This window comes from Oncorhynchus mykiss, chromosome 4 (assembly GCF_013265735.2).
Source record: "Oncorhynchus mykiss isolate Arlee chromosome 4, USDA_OmykA_1.1, whole genome shotgun sequence".
In the NCBI taxonomy this organism is placed as follows: Eukaryota; Metazoa; Chordata; class Actinopteri; order Salmoniformes; family Salmonidae; genus Oncorhynchus; species Oncorhynchus mykiss.
Window position 1 is genome coordinate 20,944,528 of NC_048568.1, and position 17,797 is coordinate 20,962,324.

At 42.0% G+C, this 17,797-nt stretch overlaps 1 protein-coding gene across 1 annotated transcript in view; it reads left to right on the forward strand.

Moving 5' to 3' along the window:
- The window catches only part of LOC110522285 (patched domain-containing protein 1), a 34,199-nt gene extending 21,011 nt beyond the window's left edge, over positions 1 to 13,188 (forward strand). Inside the window, exon 3 of the mRNA XM_021600550.2 lies at positions 5,623 to 13,188. Coding sequence (XP_021456225.1) covers positions 5,623 to 7,304 — 1,682 coding nt within the window. The 3' untranslated portion in view covers positions 7,305 to 13,188. The remainder of the gene's footprint in view (positions 1 to 5,622) is intronic.
- The last annotated feature ends 4,609 nt before the right edge of the window (positions 13,189 to 17,797 follow it).

Sequence of the window (17,797 nt, forward strand, 5' to 3'; positions counted from 1 at the left end):
TTTCTGAGAAAGGAGGCTCCTCCTTTACTCCTTTGAAAATAATCTGGGAAAAGGACCTTGGTCTGACTATCAGTGATGAGTTATGGCCGGAGGTTTGCAACAGGGTATACTTCTCCTCTACTAATGTAAAAATGAAAGAATCTAATTACACATTTTTGTACAAATTTTATTACACTCCTTTGAGACTCCATTGAATGAAAACAGATATGTCTCCTAACTGTAAAAGATGTACCTCTGAAAGTGGAACCTATATGCATGTATTTTGGAGCTGTAGAGAGATTGCCAGACCATAATTTACAAATAAATACATTAAAAATCCTACAATGTGATTTTCTGGATTTTTTTTTCTCATTTTGTCTGTCATAGTTGAAGTGTACCTATGATGAAAATGACAGGCCTCTCTCATCTTTTTAAGTGGGAGAACTTGCACAATTGGTGGCTGACTAAATACTTTTTTGCCCACTGTATATACACCAAAAAAATGTTTTACTTTTATTTTTGTTATTATATTTTTATAAACCTGTTACATCTGTGAATGTGGAATGTGTTTTAACACAACATTAAACAAAACTATAGACACACATACAGTACAGGGGACAGTATTTATTCCCTTCCAATTAATTCCTTTTATTTGTCCCCCATTTTAACTCTGTAACAGTAATTTATGATTTCCCATGAATTCCTGAAGTATCAAACATTCAGTTCTATCTTCCCCATCCACACAGAGACACACTCCTAAAGACACTTCACACTCCTGTTGAAAATATCAAGATTCACGGCTGAAACTGAAAGTTTACAGTAGAGCAAACTCTGCCACTTTTGGGTTTTTAGATGTGCACTCAACAAACAAAATCAAAATAAAAGAGCCACAAAACAAACTAGTCTCTGATTCTGTTTGTACAGTATATCATACATCTGTCAAAGGAATTTGAAGATGATTGATGTTCCAAGTGCAGTGAAATCTTTATTTACCCAAGGTGGCTCTGTTAGTCAGCAGATTTGATTTATTTAACTAGGCAAGTCAGTGAAGAACAAATTCTTATTTTCAATGACGGCCTAGGAACAGTGGGTTAACTGCCTGTTCAGGGGCAGAACGACGGATTGTTACCTTGTCAGCTCGGGGATTTGATCTTGTAACCTTTCGGTTTTTATATCTTTCATATGTTTTCCAACATGCTGCAGGTTTAAGGAGTAGCCTGATAGTTCCTCTGTGTGTGTGTTTGTGTGTTTCACATCCCTCCACTTCTGACTGTTAGTGGTGAGTTTCTCCAGATGGCTGGGCATTCCCTCCCAATGCCTCAGGGCAGGCAGTGGGTGGATGTGGATGTGCTGTACTGTGCTGCTGGCAACACGTGTGATGCCCATGTGTAGGCTAGCTAGGCTGCCGCTGTGTTTGTAGGTCTGTCTTCATGGCTTCCCTCTATCACTCATACAGTACTGTAGGCTTCACTCATTGCATCTGTAATCTACTGCAGAGGGATTAGCTCACCTACAGAGAGAACGAATGCTGCTAACTAGGCCAGGGTTTGGAAAAAAGGCATATTCTGGAGTAGACAGCACTGGGAAATCTGTAGCCTAATGAAAGCCTAACGAAAGACATGTCTCAAAAGTCTAGCAAGAGCTAGTTTGTTGTTCTGAGGGAAATAGAATGAAAAAAATACTATTATAAAGTAGGTTATTTTATTAGAAATGTTGTCAAGATGTTACATTTGACATTAGTTTACTTCGATATTGGTAAGCTATACTCCGCAAAGACGCATTCTCTGTTACATACTACTCAGCTGTCTTTTTATCGAGTTTGATACACACAAAAAAAATAATCCAATATTTGCTATGTCACATTACCTGTGACAAATGTATGTGGTTTATAAATCCCTTTCCTCATCTGAGATTGATGTGTTTTCTGCCTGTGTGCCACTGAAGTTTTAGAGCTGTGATTTGGTTTAATGACTCAGGCTCGGGGTTGCGGTCTCCCTACTTCCAATAAGGGTTTCAGTTCCTCAGTGTTGTGCCTGAAATGGTCCACCAGAGGCCTTTGACAAACTGCCCTCTTAAGCTCAATGGAACGTTGTACCTGGGAGCTGCGGTGGACATGAAGTACAACCTTTCATCTCACTGCCTGCCTCCTCTTGAGACACCGTTGGCCACTGCCTCATGGCATGCCGCGTCTGAGATCATTCCCCGGGTGTTGTCCTCCGTCCGTCAGGAACACAATTTACAGCATCATAAAACATTTCCCTCCTCCTGAGAGAGTGTGTCAGGTGTGCCCCCCTAGCCTATTGCTCATGGCTCTAAACGTCCTGAGATGTGTGGCTGTCCTGTCGGTTACAATGTGTCTTGACTGTTTGGCTAAGGGTTGTCCGTCCGTATGGCGATAGGACAATCTTTAAGATGAGATTGTGAAGGATCAAGAGGCACTGGTTTTGTTTTATTGGCAGATTGATTTGAGTTGAAGCTATGCTAGGCCTTAACCTCAGCCCATTGTGTATGTGCTGCCAACAGTGTGGATCTACAGCGCATGAGGGTTTATGGCTGGGAAGGCCAGTGGACTGCAAATGGAACATTCTGAGCATAACATTCTCTGTCTAGAGGAACGCATTGAGCAGCCCTGTTTTCAGACCTCATGTTTGATTGAGGAGTTTGGATTCTTTCAGACATTGCATTTCAGACATTGTGTGCATATTGGATATGAGAGTGTCTCCTCAACTGTTTGAGGTTGCTCTGCCTGAATGAGTATCACACTCGTGAATATGTTGTTTCTGAAAGTGCCCTCACCCCTTAATTTGAATTCTGTTCCATTCCCTGTTTTACATAGTGGTTTCTTGTTAAAGTAGCAGAATACTTAAAAGTAGACCTCAAAGTAATCAAGGTGAAACTGTAATCTTTCAAGTGTGTATTCATTAAACAGTATTATATCAATACGATCAAGTTTTTGCCCAGAGGCAAAAATTGATTGAACATATTCCCCAAACTACAGTCTTGTTCTTCACTTGTTTCATAACTCTACCTATACAGAATTATTAGATCAAAGAAAGAGCTATGCCCATGTGCTCAATTATATAATTATATATTATCTTTCGAGTTACCAGCTTCCATAGCCTTGCATTCTCTGTCTCAAACAGTAAAGACCGTTAACACCATACCTCAGAGAGATCAAGCATCTTCATTACTGGGTGGGTGGGGGGGGGATCTCCTTCCCTCCCCCTCCTCTCTCCCTGAGTGTTGCTGCATCACAGGCATCCACAGTGTATTCCCGCTAGCTCCCTTCACACACAGCAGCCACAGCGTATTCCCGCTAGCTCCCTTCACACACAGCAGCCACAGTGTATTCCCGCTAGCTCCCTTCGCACACAGCAGCCACAGCGTATTCCCACTAGCTCCCTTCACACACAGCAGCCACAGTGTATTCCCACTAGCTCCCTTCACACACAGCAGCCATAGTGTATTCCCGCTAGCTCCCTTCACACACAGCAGCCACAGTGTATTCCCGCTAGCTCCCTTCACACACAGCAGCCACAGTGTATTCCCGCTAGCTCCCTTCACACACAGCAGCCACAGTGTATTCCCGCTAGCTCCCTTCACACACAGCAGCCACAGCGTATTCCCGCTAGCTCCCTTCACACACAGCAGCCACAGTGTATTCCCGCTAGCTCCCTTCGCACACAGCAGCCACAGCGTATTCCCACTAGCTCCCTTCACACACAGCAGCCACAGTGTATTCCCACTAGCTCCCTTCACACACAGCAGCCATAGTGTATTCCCGCTAGCTCCCTTCACACACAGCAGCCACAGTGTATTCCCGCTAGCTCCCTTCACACACAGCAGCCACAGTGTATTCCCGCTAGCTCCCTTCACACACAGCAGCCACAGTGTATTCCCGCTAGCTCCCTTCACACACAGCAGCCACAGCGTATTCCCACTAGCTCCCTTCACACACAGCAGCCACAGTGTATTCCCGCTAGCTCCCTTCACACACAGCAGCCACAGTGTATTCCCACTAGCTCCCTTCACACACAGCAGCCACAGTGTATTCCCACTAGCTCCCTTCACACACAGCAGCCACAGTGTATTCCCGCTAGCTCCCTTCACACACAGCAGCCACAGTGTATTCCCGCTAGCTCCCTTCACACACAGCAGCCACAGTGTATTCCACAGCGAGCAGGCAGGTGGAGTGTCAGAGGGAGGCAGAGCAGCAGACTTGTATGAATCAAGCACCCAGCAGTGCTGCTGACCTTGGCCAGCCCAGCACTCAGCCATGATTAGAATATGCAACAGGGATTCATACAGCCACGTGGGACACATCTGTATCACGCCGAAAGTGCCTCCTCGCGTCGCATGGCGTCTAGTCCTCTTTATCCAGATCCTCTCCCTGCTTATGGCCAGCTTCACATCTTACATTAGCTAACAAATGCAGTGTTATAGCAGCATCTGAAGGGAGTGATAACATACTGTATTTATCTCTGTGGAAAGGGTCCTACATGGAACCCAAAAGGGTTCTACCTGGAACCAAAAGGGTCCAAAAGAACCAAAAAAGGTTCTTCAAAGGGTTCTCTTATGGGGACAGCCAAATAACCTTTTTAGGTTCTAGATAGCACCTTTTTTTCTACGAGTGTGGAGTTTCATGATAATGGCCCTGTCAGGGGTTCGGTGGCGTGGAATGAGAGGAGCTTTGTTATTGGCTGTGTGTGGAGGCTAATTCATTCCCCTTTTTCTTACATACATCTTAGTCTGCACAAAGTGAGTGGAAACCCTGTCCCAGTCTGCCTTAATACGTTTTTATGTTTTACATCAAGATGGTGACATCAGACCAAGGCTTTGGTAATGGGGTGGAGATATTATCTGGGGATATTTTACCAGATGGGCCCAACATTATTATCCATTCCCCACCTGTGACTCATAAATCACATTAATGTAACCCAGGGCTTTTCCAATCATACACAGAAATGCCAGATATGTAGAAAATGGAAATCATGGGTACCATCCTTACTGAATAATGTTAGTAAACTGCTGCATATACTGTAGTGCGAAATTCCCACACACCATCTAAATGAACTGACACTAACTAATTGACTTGTACCGCAGCTTAATAAAACTAAAAGCAAGCCAAGTAAATCCACCTGACTCATTATATTGGCCTAATCCTTTATAGTTAATTAACTTTCTTTCATTGTGTCAAATGAGTCTAAATTTATGACGCCGTCGAGAGCAAGGAACCAACCAGGCAGATTTTTCAGGAAATCTTTAAAACAGTGAGGACACAGCATGCAGACGAGCCAAATCCACAACTCCCACTGAAATATTTAGGAGATGGAGGAGCGTTAAATGTATTCAAATGTTTCAAAGCCAACACATCCATGGTAGGCAACTCCCAGCCAGAAATATGTCAAAATATGTGTGTGTGTGTGTGTAATATGGGTGTGGGTGAATATGGAGAATATGCCCCTGAGTGTGTCTATTCAAATCTATTTTTATAGCTCACAATCCCACAGATTTAACTAATTTTTACAATGCATGTGTTGTGTTTTATTAATTTTAAAATGTTACCATACTTATACACAGATCATGAAGACTGTGTATTCACTGGCATTGGCATTAACAAAGTATGTGTTCCTGTCATTTCAGGTCATGGAACCAAAGGAGTGTTTGAGCTCCTGGCGGGCTGGAGAAGAACTCGAGAGAGCCTTCCCTTCAAGGAGCGCGTGGCAGACGCCTTCGCCGACGTGATGGTGTGCTATACCATGACCAGTTCCCTCTACATCATCACCTTTGGCATGGGTGCCAGCCCCTTCACCAACATCGAGTCGGTGAAGATCTTCTGCCAGAGCATGTGCGTAGCCGTCCTTGTCAACTACTTCTACGTGTTCTCCTTCTATGGTTCCTGCTTGGTGTTCGCTGGTCAGCTGGAGCAGAACCGCTACCACAGTGTGTTCTGCTGTAAGATACCCTCAGTGGAGTACCTGGACCGCCAGCCCACCTGGTTCAAGACCATGATGAGCGACGGCCATGACCACGTCACTCACCACGAGGTCTTGCCCTACCACAACCACTTCATCCAGCACTTCCTGAGGGAGCACTACACAGAGTGGATCACCAACACCTACGTCAAGCCCTTTGTGGTCATCCTCTATCTGATCTACGCCTCCTTCTCCTTCATGGGATGTTTACAAATCAGTGATGGATCCAACATCGTCAACCTCCTAGCCAGCAACACGCCCAGTGTGTCCTACGCCACGACCCAGCAGAAGTACTTCAGTAACTACAGCCCTGTGATCGGCTTCTACATCTATGAGCCCATCGAGTACTGGAACTCCACGGTGCAGGAGCACCTCACAACACTGAGCCACGGCTTCAACAAGATCTCCTGGATGGATAACTACTTTCAGTATCTGAAGGTGGTGAATGTGAGCGCCTCGACCAAAAGTGATTTCATCACCATCCTGCAGGGCTCCTTCCTGCGCAGCCCGGAGTATCAGCACTTCATGGAGGACATCATTCTGTCCAAGACAGATGGAGATGAAATGGAGATCATCGCGTCCAGGATGTACCTGGTGGCACGGACCACGGAGAAGACACGGGAGGAGGTGGTGGAACTGCTGGAGAGGCTCCGCCCACTATCGCTCATCAACAACATCAAGTTCATTGTCTTCAACCCCACCTTCGTCTTCATGGACCGTTACAGCTCCTCCGTAGTGTCGCCCATCCTCACCTCAGCTTTCAGTGTGCTCACCATCCTCATCCTCACCTTCTTCCTGGTCATCAACCCTCTGGGGAACTTCTGGTTGATCCTGACCGTCACCTCCGTAGAGCTGGGGGTCCTGGGCCTCATGACCCTCTGGAATGTACACATGGACAGCATCTCTATCCTGTGCCTTATTTACACTCTCAACTTTGCCATGGATCACTGTGCACCCCACCTGTATACCTTCGTACTGGCCACGGAGCACACCAGGACCCAGTGCATTAAGATCTCGCTGGAGGAGCACGGGGCGGCCATTTTGCAAAATGCCTGCTGTTTCATCATTGGGATGTTGCCCTTGGTGTTTGTGCCTTCCAACCTGACCTACACACTGTTCAAGTGCTCCCTCCTCACCGCAGGCTGCACAGTGCTGCACTGTTTCGTTATCCTGCCTGTGTTTCTAACGTTTTTCCCCCCGTCCAAAAAAAGGCACAAGAAGAAGAAACGGGCCAAACGGAAAGAGAGAGAGAGGGAGCGGGAGATGATGGAGAGGGAGAGAGTGAGGGAAAGGGAGGAGATAGAGTGCATTGAAGTCAGGGAGAACCCTGATCATGTGACTAACGTCTGAGAGGCCGTGTGTCTGTGAGCGGTGAGCGGCGAACGTTGAGCGTCAGCGGGACGGTCTTCAGTGATTGGTGGATGAGGTGTTGGAAGCCTTTCCTAAAGTGAAGGTGGCCATGCGGTGTAGCACCTCACAGGGCCCAAGGGGTTAGAGCTGACTGGTCCTCAGAGGGAGGAGGAAGAGATAGGCTAGCAGCCATGACCCAGCCAGACAGCCAGCTGCCATGCTGTCCAGAGTAGAGACCAGACCAGATCAGACCTATAGATCAGCTACGCCTTCAAACTGGATGGGACAGTGTATATTATCTGCACAGTCTGCTCATGGTTCCCTCTGCTGTTCATGCAGACACATGCACACAGCCAGGACGCAACTACAAACGCCTACATTCACTTACAGTGTTATGTGTATGTGAATAATACATCTTATTTTAGCAATTGTAAATCTACAGTACCTTGAGCAAAGCATGCTAGCATGACAATGAGAGACATGTCTACCTCCAGGATGGTTGTCAAAGTTATCTAAATTGCTTTCTACCATTTGTCATAGTAAATCTGGCCATTCACTGGCATATATGACCACCCTTATAGTATGATTAGTTTGATGAATGACAGGCAGAAGGATCTATACATTAGCATTTGTTTGAGAGTACACAGAGATAATGAATTCCAACAGTACATTCCATTCTGTCTTTTCGGTGAACACCCAAGCGAACAGCTGAACTGGGCAGATGGCATACACTGTGTCCATTATGAAAAATGATCTTGCACAGTACAATTGTCAAGGTACATTTTACAGGAAGACAAGTATATCTGCTTTATTTCTGTTTTCACATCTGTTCTTAGCCAACAATTACAGTGGAACTGCAGCAAGGTACGTCATTTAATAGAGTCATGCATGTTCTAGAAATCCTAGCAGAATGAACTAGGTGTGAAAGGGCCTCTTTTAAAGCAGTAAAACCCAAAGGATGGAGTACTGCAGAGGTTGAAGGTTGTGTTGCCACACTAACTGGGCTCGGATATGGGGTCATCTGAACATCATGGTTGACGAGGCATGGTTAGTGTTTAACACATTTCAGTGTCACATGTTCTATTGGCCCATGATTATGGGTCATGAACAAAATAAATGATTGGGTGGGTTAGACACGACAGGCTACATGTTAGGTCATCATTTAATCAGAGATGCTGTATATTAGCTCTTTTTGCTTGTGTGAAATTCTATGGTGTCACATAATTAGAGAGAAAAACAACTTTTGGGTTGCAGATAAAACACTTCTTGATTTGTTTTGTAAATGTGGACATTCTGTCAAATGAAATCATGATGTAAAAGATGTCTTATTGGATCTAACCTCACAAGCAATGTCATACATCACAATTATTCTAGTTTAAGCAACCACTGGTATTCATATTCCAATGGCTTTTATTGTCCCATGCTTGATGTACTGTAGAACTTTCCAGAGAATAACAACGTTCTCCTCCAGTAGCCTCTCTACGATCCAGAGTGGTCAAAATGTAGTCCCTCTCCTCCTGGGGAAAACCAAGCGCATTAACTAGCAACGTCTGGATAAGATCTATGTAAGGGCTGAGAAGCACACTCTCAAGGTCAGATTGCAGGAGATAGTCATCACTGACCTCTGACACATTATCTTAGAGTGGCTTGTGGCATGTGACAGAGTGCCTCTCATGTAAAAGGCTGTGGCTGTCCTTAGGTTATTCTTATTTGAAAGTCATGACTTTGAGAAAGCATTGCTTTCTTTATATGATGCTTGAAAGGGTTGAGGCTCTCCTCAGAAAGGACAGATAAAGCTAGCAGGGCAGCTGAAGCAGATTTGTGTGTGTTTGGACCAAAAGTTAGAGAAGCTTCCATGAGAAAAATGGTTAGTAGAATTAACCATCGTGAAAGCATCATGTTGTAAGCGTACATATTAATGTAAAGAAAAGAAGAGTGGTTTATACTTCAGTATGATAGTTCGCTAGTTATCAAGATTAAGCCTTTAAGTGCACATGGGCTTTCCCATTCCTCCGTTAGTGAAATAAATGCAATTAAAGGGGTCCTCCATCATGAAATAATCATCCTCCATATAAAATCCTTTGTCTCAGAGTTAGCAAAGAATGAATCTCTCATGTTAAAAATGTTGACAAGGTAAATCCCTAATTTCATTTTCAAATATCTTGTCTGTGGTGATGATTAATCATAAGCATTTAAACCTAAATAGCCAGAGAGAATCTGGTCCCTTTGAACCAGACATAGTTTAGTGAGGGGTATAGGCTAGCTACAACACCATCAGCTGTTGGTATCTCTGCATTTTGTAAAAGCCATGTCATGTATGTATAGCAAGAAAGCATGAACATTTAATATAATGGGAACAAAATTCCAATTGAAATCATTGACTTCCCAAAATGACTGTACGCATGGCACTGTAATGTATGTATGCATGTATTTCATTTTTGTACATTTAGTCTGTGTATCCTCATTTTGCTACTCTGTAGTAACCTATTTCAATGCATATTCTATAACATCGTGTGCAAAAAAAAGAACTACATGTCCTCTATGTTCAACAAGACAAAAGCCAGAGAATCATACTATGACATGTAATATAATTGTATATGATTTTTTTGTAAGATTTTATAAGAAAAATAGGGAAAAAACTCTACAATATAAGATTTTTTTTTAAGCTGAAGTTTTATTATAAAAAAGCAATAAAGAAAAAAAAAGGTTGAACACAGTAGGCCAGTAATAAACTGTGGAATGCCAACAGTATACAGAATGGGTCGACCCATCGCACACTGCAGTGGACCTACATGTTTGTTGTGCTTCAACAAATGCAACATGTTTTCTATGGGGAGACTTCTTTGTCTGTTTGTTTGTTTGTCTATTCCTCACTACTTGGCCATTATATTACAGGGAAATATTACAGCCTCTTTTTACTACACCACCATTTTATCTGGCTTGGTTAGACTACCAGAATAGTTAGCGAAATAACAAACATTAACGACAAAGTATTTGCATTTTATACGCTGAAAATGTCTAAGACTTAGCTTAAAGGCTTGCTGTGCTGTTATGGCCCATATGTACATAACTTCTAATGAATATTCAGATTACAATATGATTATACATGATCCATGAACATGCTTAACCCTCCAATAACTTTCGTTGCTTTTTTTGCAAGACTCTCATGATACAGGATAGTCGATTCATATTTTCAAATACTCTGCTTGCTGGGGTTACTGTGTACAAGTCATCTCTGATGAAGCTGTGTTTAAGGCTGTCTTTCTGAGTCTACTGTGTGTTCAAACGTGTGACCAATCATCACTTGTCTAACAACTTCATTGTCTGCTCCGCTGAGAAAGTCAGTACCTCCACCAATGTTTAATTTGTCATCATTAAGTATTCAATATCCAAAATAGGGTACGTGGCTGTCCAGTGTCCAAATCCTCTCGATTTCCAAACTCCCTTGCTTATGGTTTTATTTATCCCTTAAATCAGGCTGTCTGATGTGTGGTAGGGTGTAATTTGGAGTTTGGAGTTTGGACAGAACGTGGTCATTGATTGAGGACATCCGTGAAGACGTCATTATCTGAGGTTTGGTATTGATCACTGTGGTGTCTGATGCTCCATGTGTGAATATAAAAACCCAAACACTGTTATTGAGTAGCAGGTGATAGCAGGCTACTTTAACATTTCACCACACTTTGTTATACTAAGGATAGGCATCAAACCTGCTGCAGTTGTGCTCATGATTCTAGCTTATACTACTTGCCAGGAAAACACTGCAATAAGATGTGTGAAACAACCATTGAACATGATGACTGAATTATAATATTGAAAGATGCATAGGAAAGTCCGAATAATCCAAGCAGCAGGTGAACCAATGTCTGCCCCTCGATCATACACAAGCATAGGTAAGTTTGCATGTTCAGGTATACAACAACACAGTGCAATAAGATTATGCAATTATAAACTGTAGTTGACTACGCTGCATTACTGTTATAACAGCAAGAACACATTTATTCTGTATTGTCAGGTTGGTTGTAACCCTGACAGTGGAGGCTGCTGAGGGGAGGACTGTTAATAATACTGGCTGGAATGGAGCAAATGGAATGGCAACAAACTATGTGTTTGATGTATTTGATACCATTCCACTGATTCCGCTCTAGCCATTACCGCGAGCTTGTCCTCCCCAATTAAGGTGCCACCAACCTCCTGTGAACCCAGCCAATGTATTTTCTGCTCATTCATCAATACTGTAGTCATCCCCTTTTTTACATTTGCAATTTCATACAGCATTTCTACATCACATGTCAATGTCAACAATTGAGTACTGCAGTAGGATTTCCTCACCTTAGAATAAGCAACAGGCTGAAAGGCGAACTGGCTCATAACGACTTGTGTGTGCTTGGCCAGTTTAAATACAATGTTACTAACATAGTGAACATTCATGTCAGCCGTCTTTTAGACAGTACAAAGTGCTCAGTGTTAAAGACAGAACGTCTTGGATGAATGACTTGATGATTTATTTGGAGTCTGGATTAGGTTTGAAAATGCTAATGTCTGAGGCTATGTACGTGTCATCATAAGCTTGAAATAACATGTCTTTGTGCACGTCATAAGCTCTACATAAGGCTGTGGGGTCCAGGAGAGATGCGCACCATTCATCTACAATGGAATTACTTTTGATTTGTCAGAATGGTTTGGTTGCATTGCATTACTTTTCAATGCTTTATGTGTCTTTTATGCAAAATAACTGATTGGATTCTGGTGAATGGTTTGTGGGTGCTGTTGTGATCCTGTCAGACAGAGTTGAAAACTGGTGGTGGGTTGAGCTGACTGTATATCAATCAATACATGGTATTTGGAGTTTGATTGTGACCAAGGTTGAATGTTATGTTGGATATGCTGTACATAGATAGGATACATAGCATGTAGGCCCTGAATCAAGCAGCTAGTGTAAGGATGTGGTTATGACAACAATTTGTGTTTGTGTACTATAGTTAACACAGCCCCTCATCCCTAAAATTACACTTTATTTAATTTGCATACACCAACTGTAACCCCTGTGCTGCTCTGAAGCTTATGGTGAAAACAGATGACATTGCATGGGGAGTAATCACAGCTTTGTTTAAGTGCACATCAGTGTAGGCTCCTGAGAGGAGGAAGGGGAGGACCATCCTACTCAGTGAATTTCATGAAAATATCAATTGTGAAACATTAAAAAAGTAATACTTTTTAGATAAAACTATACTAAATAATATCACGTCACCAAATAATTGATTAAAAGAAACTGTTTTGCAGTGGAGGTCTACAGTAGCCTCAACAGCACACTAATTATGTTAACTTCCAGAGGATGTCCTCCAACCCATCAGAGCTCTTGCAGTAATAACTGACATGTTGTCGACCCAATCAAAGGATCGGATAATTAATCTCGTTGTGAAAGCATAATCCACAGCTAGCTAGCACTGCAGTACATACAATGTGGTGAGTGTTTGGCTCAAAGGGAGAGAAAGATGATAGTTGAACAGTTTTGAACAAATTAATTTCTTAAAAAATAAAGAGGAAGCGAGAGAGAGAGAGAGAGAGAGGGAGAGATGGCTAGCTAGCTACATTTCATAGTATTTTTCTTTCACTTTGAATTACCTAGCTAGCGAATGCAGCTAGCTAGTTTAGCCTACTCGAACAGAGCTGGCTATGGCTATCCAACACTGGAACTCTTCCAAGTCAAGAGTAATGTTAAGGTAGATCAGATTTAATATTTCAGATGAATTGTAGCTTACATCAATGTAACACATATGTAATCATGTAGTAACCAAACAAGGGTTTAAACAAGTCTAAATATATTTTATAAGTAGCTACCGTTTGCCTTGATGACAGCTTCTTGGCATTCCTTCAACCAGCTTCATGAGGTAGTCACCTGGAATGCATTTAATTTGGTAAAAGACCAAGTCCATATTATGGGAAGAACAGCTCAAATAAGCAATGAGAGATGACAGTCCATCATTACAGTCCATCATTGACTGACATGAAGGTCAGTCAATACGGAAAATCTCAAGAACTTTGAAAGTTTCTTCAAGTGCAGTCGCAAAAACCATCAAGCGCTATGATGAAACTGTCTCTCATGGGGACCGCCACAGAAAATGAAGACCCAAAGTTACCTCTGCTGTAGAGGATAAGTTAATTAGAGTTACCAGCCTCAGAAATTGCAGCCCAAATAAATGCTTCACAGAGTTCAAGAGTAACAGACACATCTCAACATCAACTGTTTAGAAGAGACTGCGTGAATCAGGCCTTCATGGTCGAATTGCTGCAAAGGAACCTCTGCTAAAAGACACCAATAATAAGAAGAGACTTGCTTGGGCTAAGAAACTCGAGCAATGGACATTAGACCAGTGGAAATCTGTCCTTTGGTCTGAGTACAAATTTGAGATTTTTTGTTCCAACCGCCATGTCTTTGTGAGACGCAGAGTAGGTGAACTGATGATCTCCACATGTGTGGTTCCCACCGTGAAGCATGGAGGAGAAGGTGTGATGTTGGGGGGGTGCTTCGCTAGTGACATTGTCAGTGATTTATTTAGATTTCAAGGCACAGTTAACCAGCATGGCTATCACAGCATTCTGCAGCGATTCGCCATCCCATCTGGTTTGCGCTAGGATTATCATTTGTTTTTCAACAGGACAATGACCCAACACATCTCCAGGCTGTGTAAGGGCTATTTGACCAAGAAGGAGAGTGATGGAGTGCTGCATCAGATGACCTGGCCTCCACAATCACCTGAGCTCAACCCAATTGATATGGTTTGGGATGAGTTGGACCACAGAGTGAAGGAAAAGCAGCCAACAAGTTCTCAGTATATGTGCAAACTCCTTCAAGACTTTTGGAAAAGCATTCCAGGAGAAGCTGGTTTAGAGAATGCCAAGAGTGTGCAAATCTGTCATCAAGACAAAGGGTGGCTACTTTGAGGAATCTCAAATCTAAAATATATTTTGATTTGTTTAACACTTTGTTGGTTATTACATGATTCCATATGTGTTATTTCATAGTTTTGATGTCTTCACTATTCTTGTACAATGTAGAAAATATTAAAAATAAAGAAAAACCCTTGAATGAGTAGCTGTGTCCAAACTTATGACTTGTACTGTATATATAAAAATATATTCCTTTATTATTTTCCCCTAACCCTAAGAACCCTAGCCTACTTGGAGTAAACTAGTGAACATCACCACTTCGGCTGTTAATTTAAACGTATACATACTATATACATTTTACGGACACAATGTATTTTACAATAGTTATATTTGTTTTGTTTTGAATCCCATCCTTCAGATTCCCTCAACCCTTTTTGACATATTTTTTAAATTGCTGTTTCACAAAAGTTCTGAACCTATTTCCATTTTACAGGCACAGTATATTTTACAAATCAATTTTTGATTTGCCATATATTTTTCAACTGTGCTGTGATGTTTCAGAAAAGTTCTGAACCTTTCTATTCTCATAGTTTCTACAGATTGTAAAAGTATGATTATATTATTGATCGATTGACTATGACTTTTCAAATCACCCAGCAGTGCTATTTACAGAGTTAGCTCCAGGTAAATGTTGCAATTCTTGGACCTGCCACCAAAAACAAGTTACATATGGGCAGTACCGAAACAAATGATATAATGTTTCTGTTTCTTCACAGCAGCATCTGCAGAGCTGGGATGGTTGTATCCCCCATATGCAGTATATAACATTCTATTGGTTGCAAAAATGTTGTATAATTTAAATTGAAAAATTCTACGTTTTGAATCCGGTGTCATTTTACGTATCAGTTCATAAACCATGTACCGTGGAATCGGTACATCGGAAATCTCTTCCCAACTATATGGCACAACTGTCAGTTTTGGTTCTTAAATTAAACTGGTATACTTTTTTATGTATCACAATTTTCTTTAAACAATTTTGGTCTTTAATGCAGGGTCGACAGACAAGTTCCTTACTTTATCCCCCTTCCACTTCCCTTTACCATTTTTGTGGTAACGCTGCAATTAGTTGGTTGTATTTTTGGGTAGAGACAGACATTTCCATATATTTTTGTTAGCTGCATGTGTGACATAACTGCACCAGTCCTATGATATCATTTACAAAGATTATACTTAATCTTAATCATAAAAATTAATTAGGACATTTGAGTAACCATAATATTTGTTGTATTATTTAAAATTGCAACCAACTTTTTATTGCAACCAACTTTAAAAATAGCGATATTTTGGAGGTTGTAATCTGAATAAAAGGAAAAAGGCCATTCTTGAACATGGGGTGAGACATTCTTACTCATCTGCTAGAGAACCAGTTTGGATTTAAGTATAACTTTTCTATGACTGAAGCTTTTAGTAAAAGTTCTAATGCTTTAATATTTCATCATTTCTGTCCTCTTAATTCATATGCATTATATAAATAGGCCATTTAATTGTGTGGCTTGCTGTTCCAAATAAAATTGAACATATTATCAAGGTAAGATTTTGGTTTTAAACATTTATTGCCACTGGGGCCTGCCGGTGTAACTGCTAAACTGCTTGCTGTACATTGTATTGCATCATTGTAGTGGGTTTATTAACGCGTTAGTTATAGTAGCTAGCTATGTTGACTATGACGTTAGCTAAAATGGCGGCAACGATGTATGCTGTGTGTAGCTGCTAGCATTCCACAAGCCATGGGAAAAAGTGAGATGAGGAGAGCACGTAGATGCGAGAAGGAATTGTACAAAGAGCAAATTATCATGGTGTTTGAATGTGGCTGCTGTGAAAGTGAACTGTTTGAGGTTATCAGGGGTGTATTCATTCCACCGATTTTTTAGAAAAACATTTCTTCATTAGTAGCACATGGAAGGGAATGGGGATAAACATAACTGAATTTGTCCAATAGAAACTCTCGTTTGCAACTGTTGGACTAATGATTACACACTAGATCAGCTAGATGCAGGCAAGAGTGTGCAAGGCAGCATTGAATGTGTCACTGTCACCTTGAATACTCAAATATTTATCTCAACCTGTGCACCTACGTTGTAAACTTTAATTCATATGCTAGGTTGTACAGTAGCAACCTCATGATGGGTATATGGAAAATTTGAGTATCATTTAGTAGCCTAAACCTATTGATGTTACGATGAGCTGGATGAATGGAATATGAATGACAGTAATCTAATATGCTGTAATAGAAATAAGGCCATGCTCATTAAAAAAGATTGTCCTCCCTCATTTTAAACAGCACCGACCGCCACTGGTGCACATGTTTAAGCTAAATCACTTAGCATATTTTGTCTAAACCATTGTTTATAGGGACAACGTTTCTCCATGTGTAATCACCCCAAATGTAATCCATGTACTGTAATGTAAATGCAAATGTGGTCATTCACCCATTAGGTCTTCCCATGGCTCAGAGACACTCGGCCCGGCGTAGAGAGAATGATGGAGGGAGAAGGGATGCACAGGGGTGTGAAGTGAACAATACCACAGGAACACTGGCTAGTGACCCTGTGACTACCACAATGTTCTTTCGCACTCAGTAGCATAGACAAGGGAGCCCTCAGACCAGGCCATTAGTGTTGAAATGTAGAACTATCATTTCTGATGCTCTACCCAGCTCCGCAGTGGCTGACTGAATAGGCTTTTCTAGGCTCCAGTGCTGTGGTAGCAAGCTGGCAGGGCTGACAGCAATCCTCTCGCTCTCTTCTTCTTCCTTATCTTGTGGCAGCAGGAGAATATTTAAAAGATTCAGAGAACTGGAGAGGTAAGCCCTCATTTTAATCTCAAACGATTTTAGCAGCTAGCGCAGGAAGGAAACTGTGATAGTCATTACAGAAGATGACTGCAAGCTGTCTGATTGCTGCAACAGCAGAAGGACTCTCAACCCGCAACGTTTACTCCTCATGTTAGAGAGTTTCCACAATACTTTTTTTAGACTACTTGAGAGGAAAAGTTGGAAGAATGAAGGATGTTTTGTGTCATGTATTTGGGTTGTGTCTTTACTGTTCTGTATGCTGAGAGGGATATTCTTGGCTGCTGTTTTTGATTCTGCTGACGCTTATGTGTGCTGCATTTCTGTCTCTCCTTCCGTCGACACCGGCCTGTCTGTTGGGCTGCTTGGGCCCGGTGTGGCTACTGCTGCCCGCAGGTGGCTAATTCAATTAACTGTTCCCATCACATGCTAGTGGTGGTAAAATTCTTCAACCAAGTTACAGTGATTTCTTCCCCCTCACTTCTGCCACTTTCTTTCCTCGGGGGATGTCAACCCAGCTGAACACTGTGTTTTGGGGCAGAGAACTGACTGTTTAGTATGAGTGAGCCTTGTTGTGGTCAGACAATGTTCTGATTTATGTTTCACTGTGGTTGGTACTGTGGCTGGATGATGACAGTGTTTAGAGTGAGTTGATTTTGAACTTTTGTTGCAAGCGTGCTCATTCACCTGCTCTCGAAGACCACATTCGGTACGGTTGTATCTTCAATGATATATCTACGTTAGCAAAATA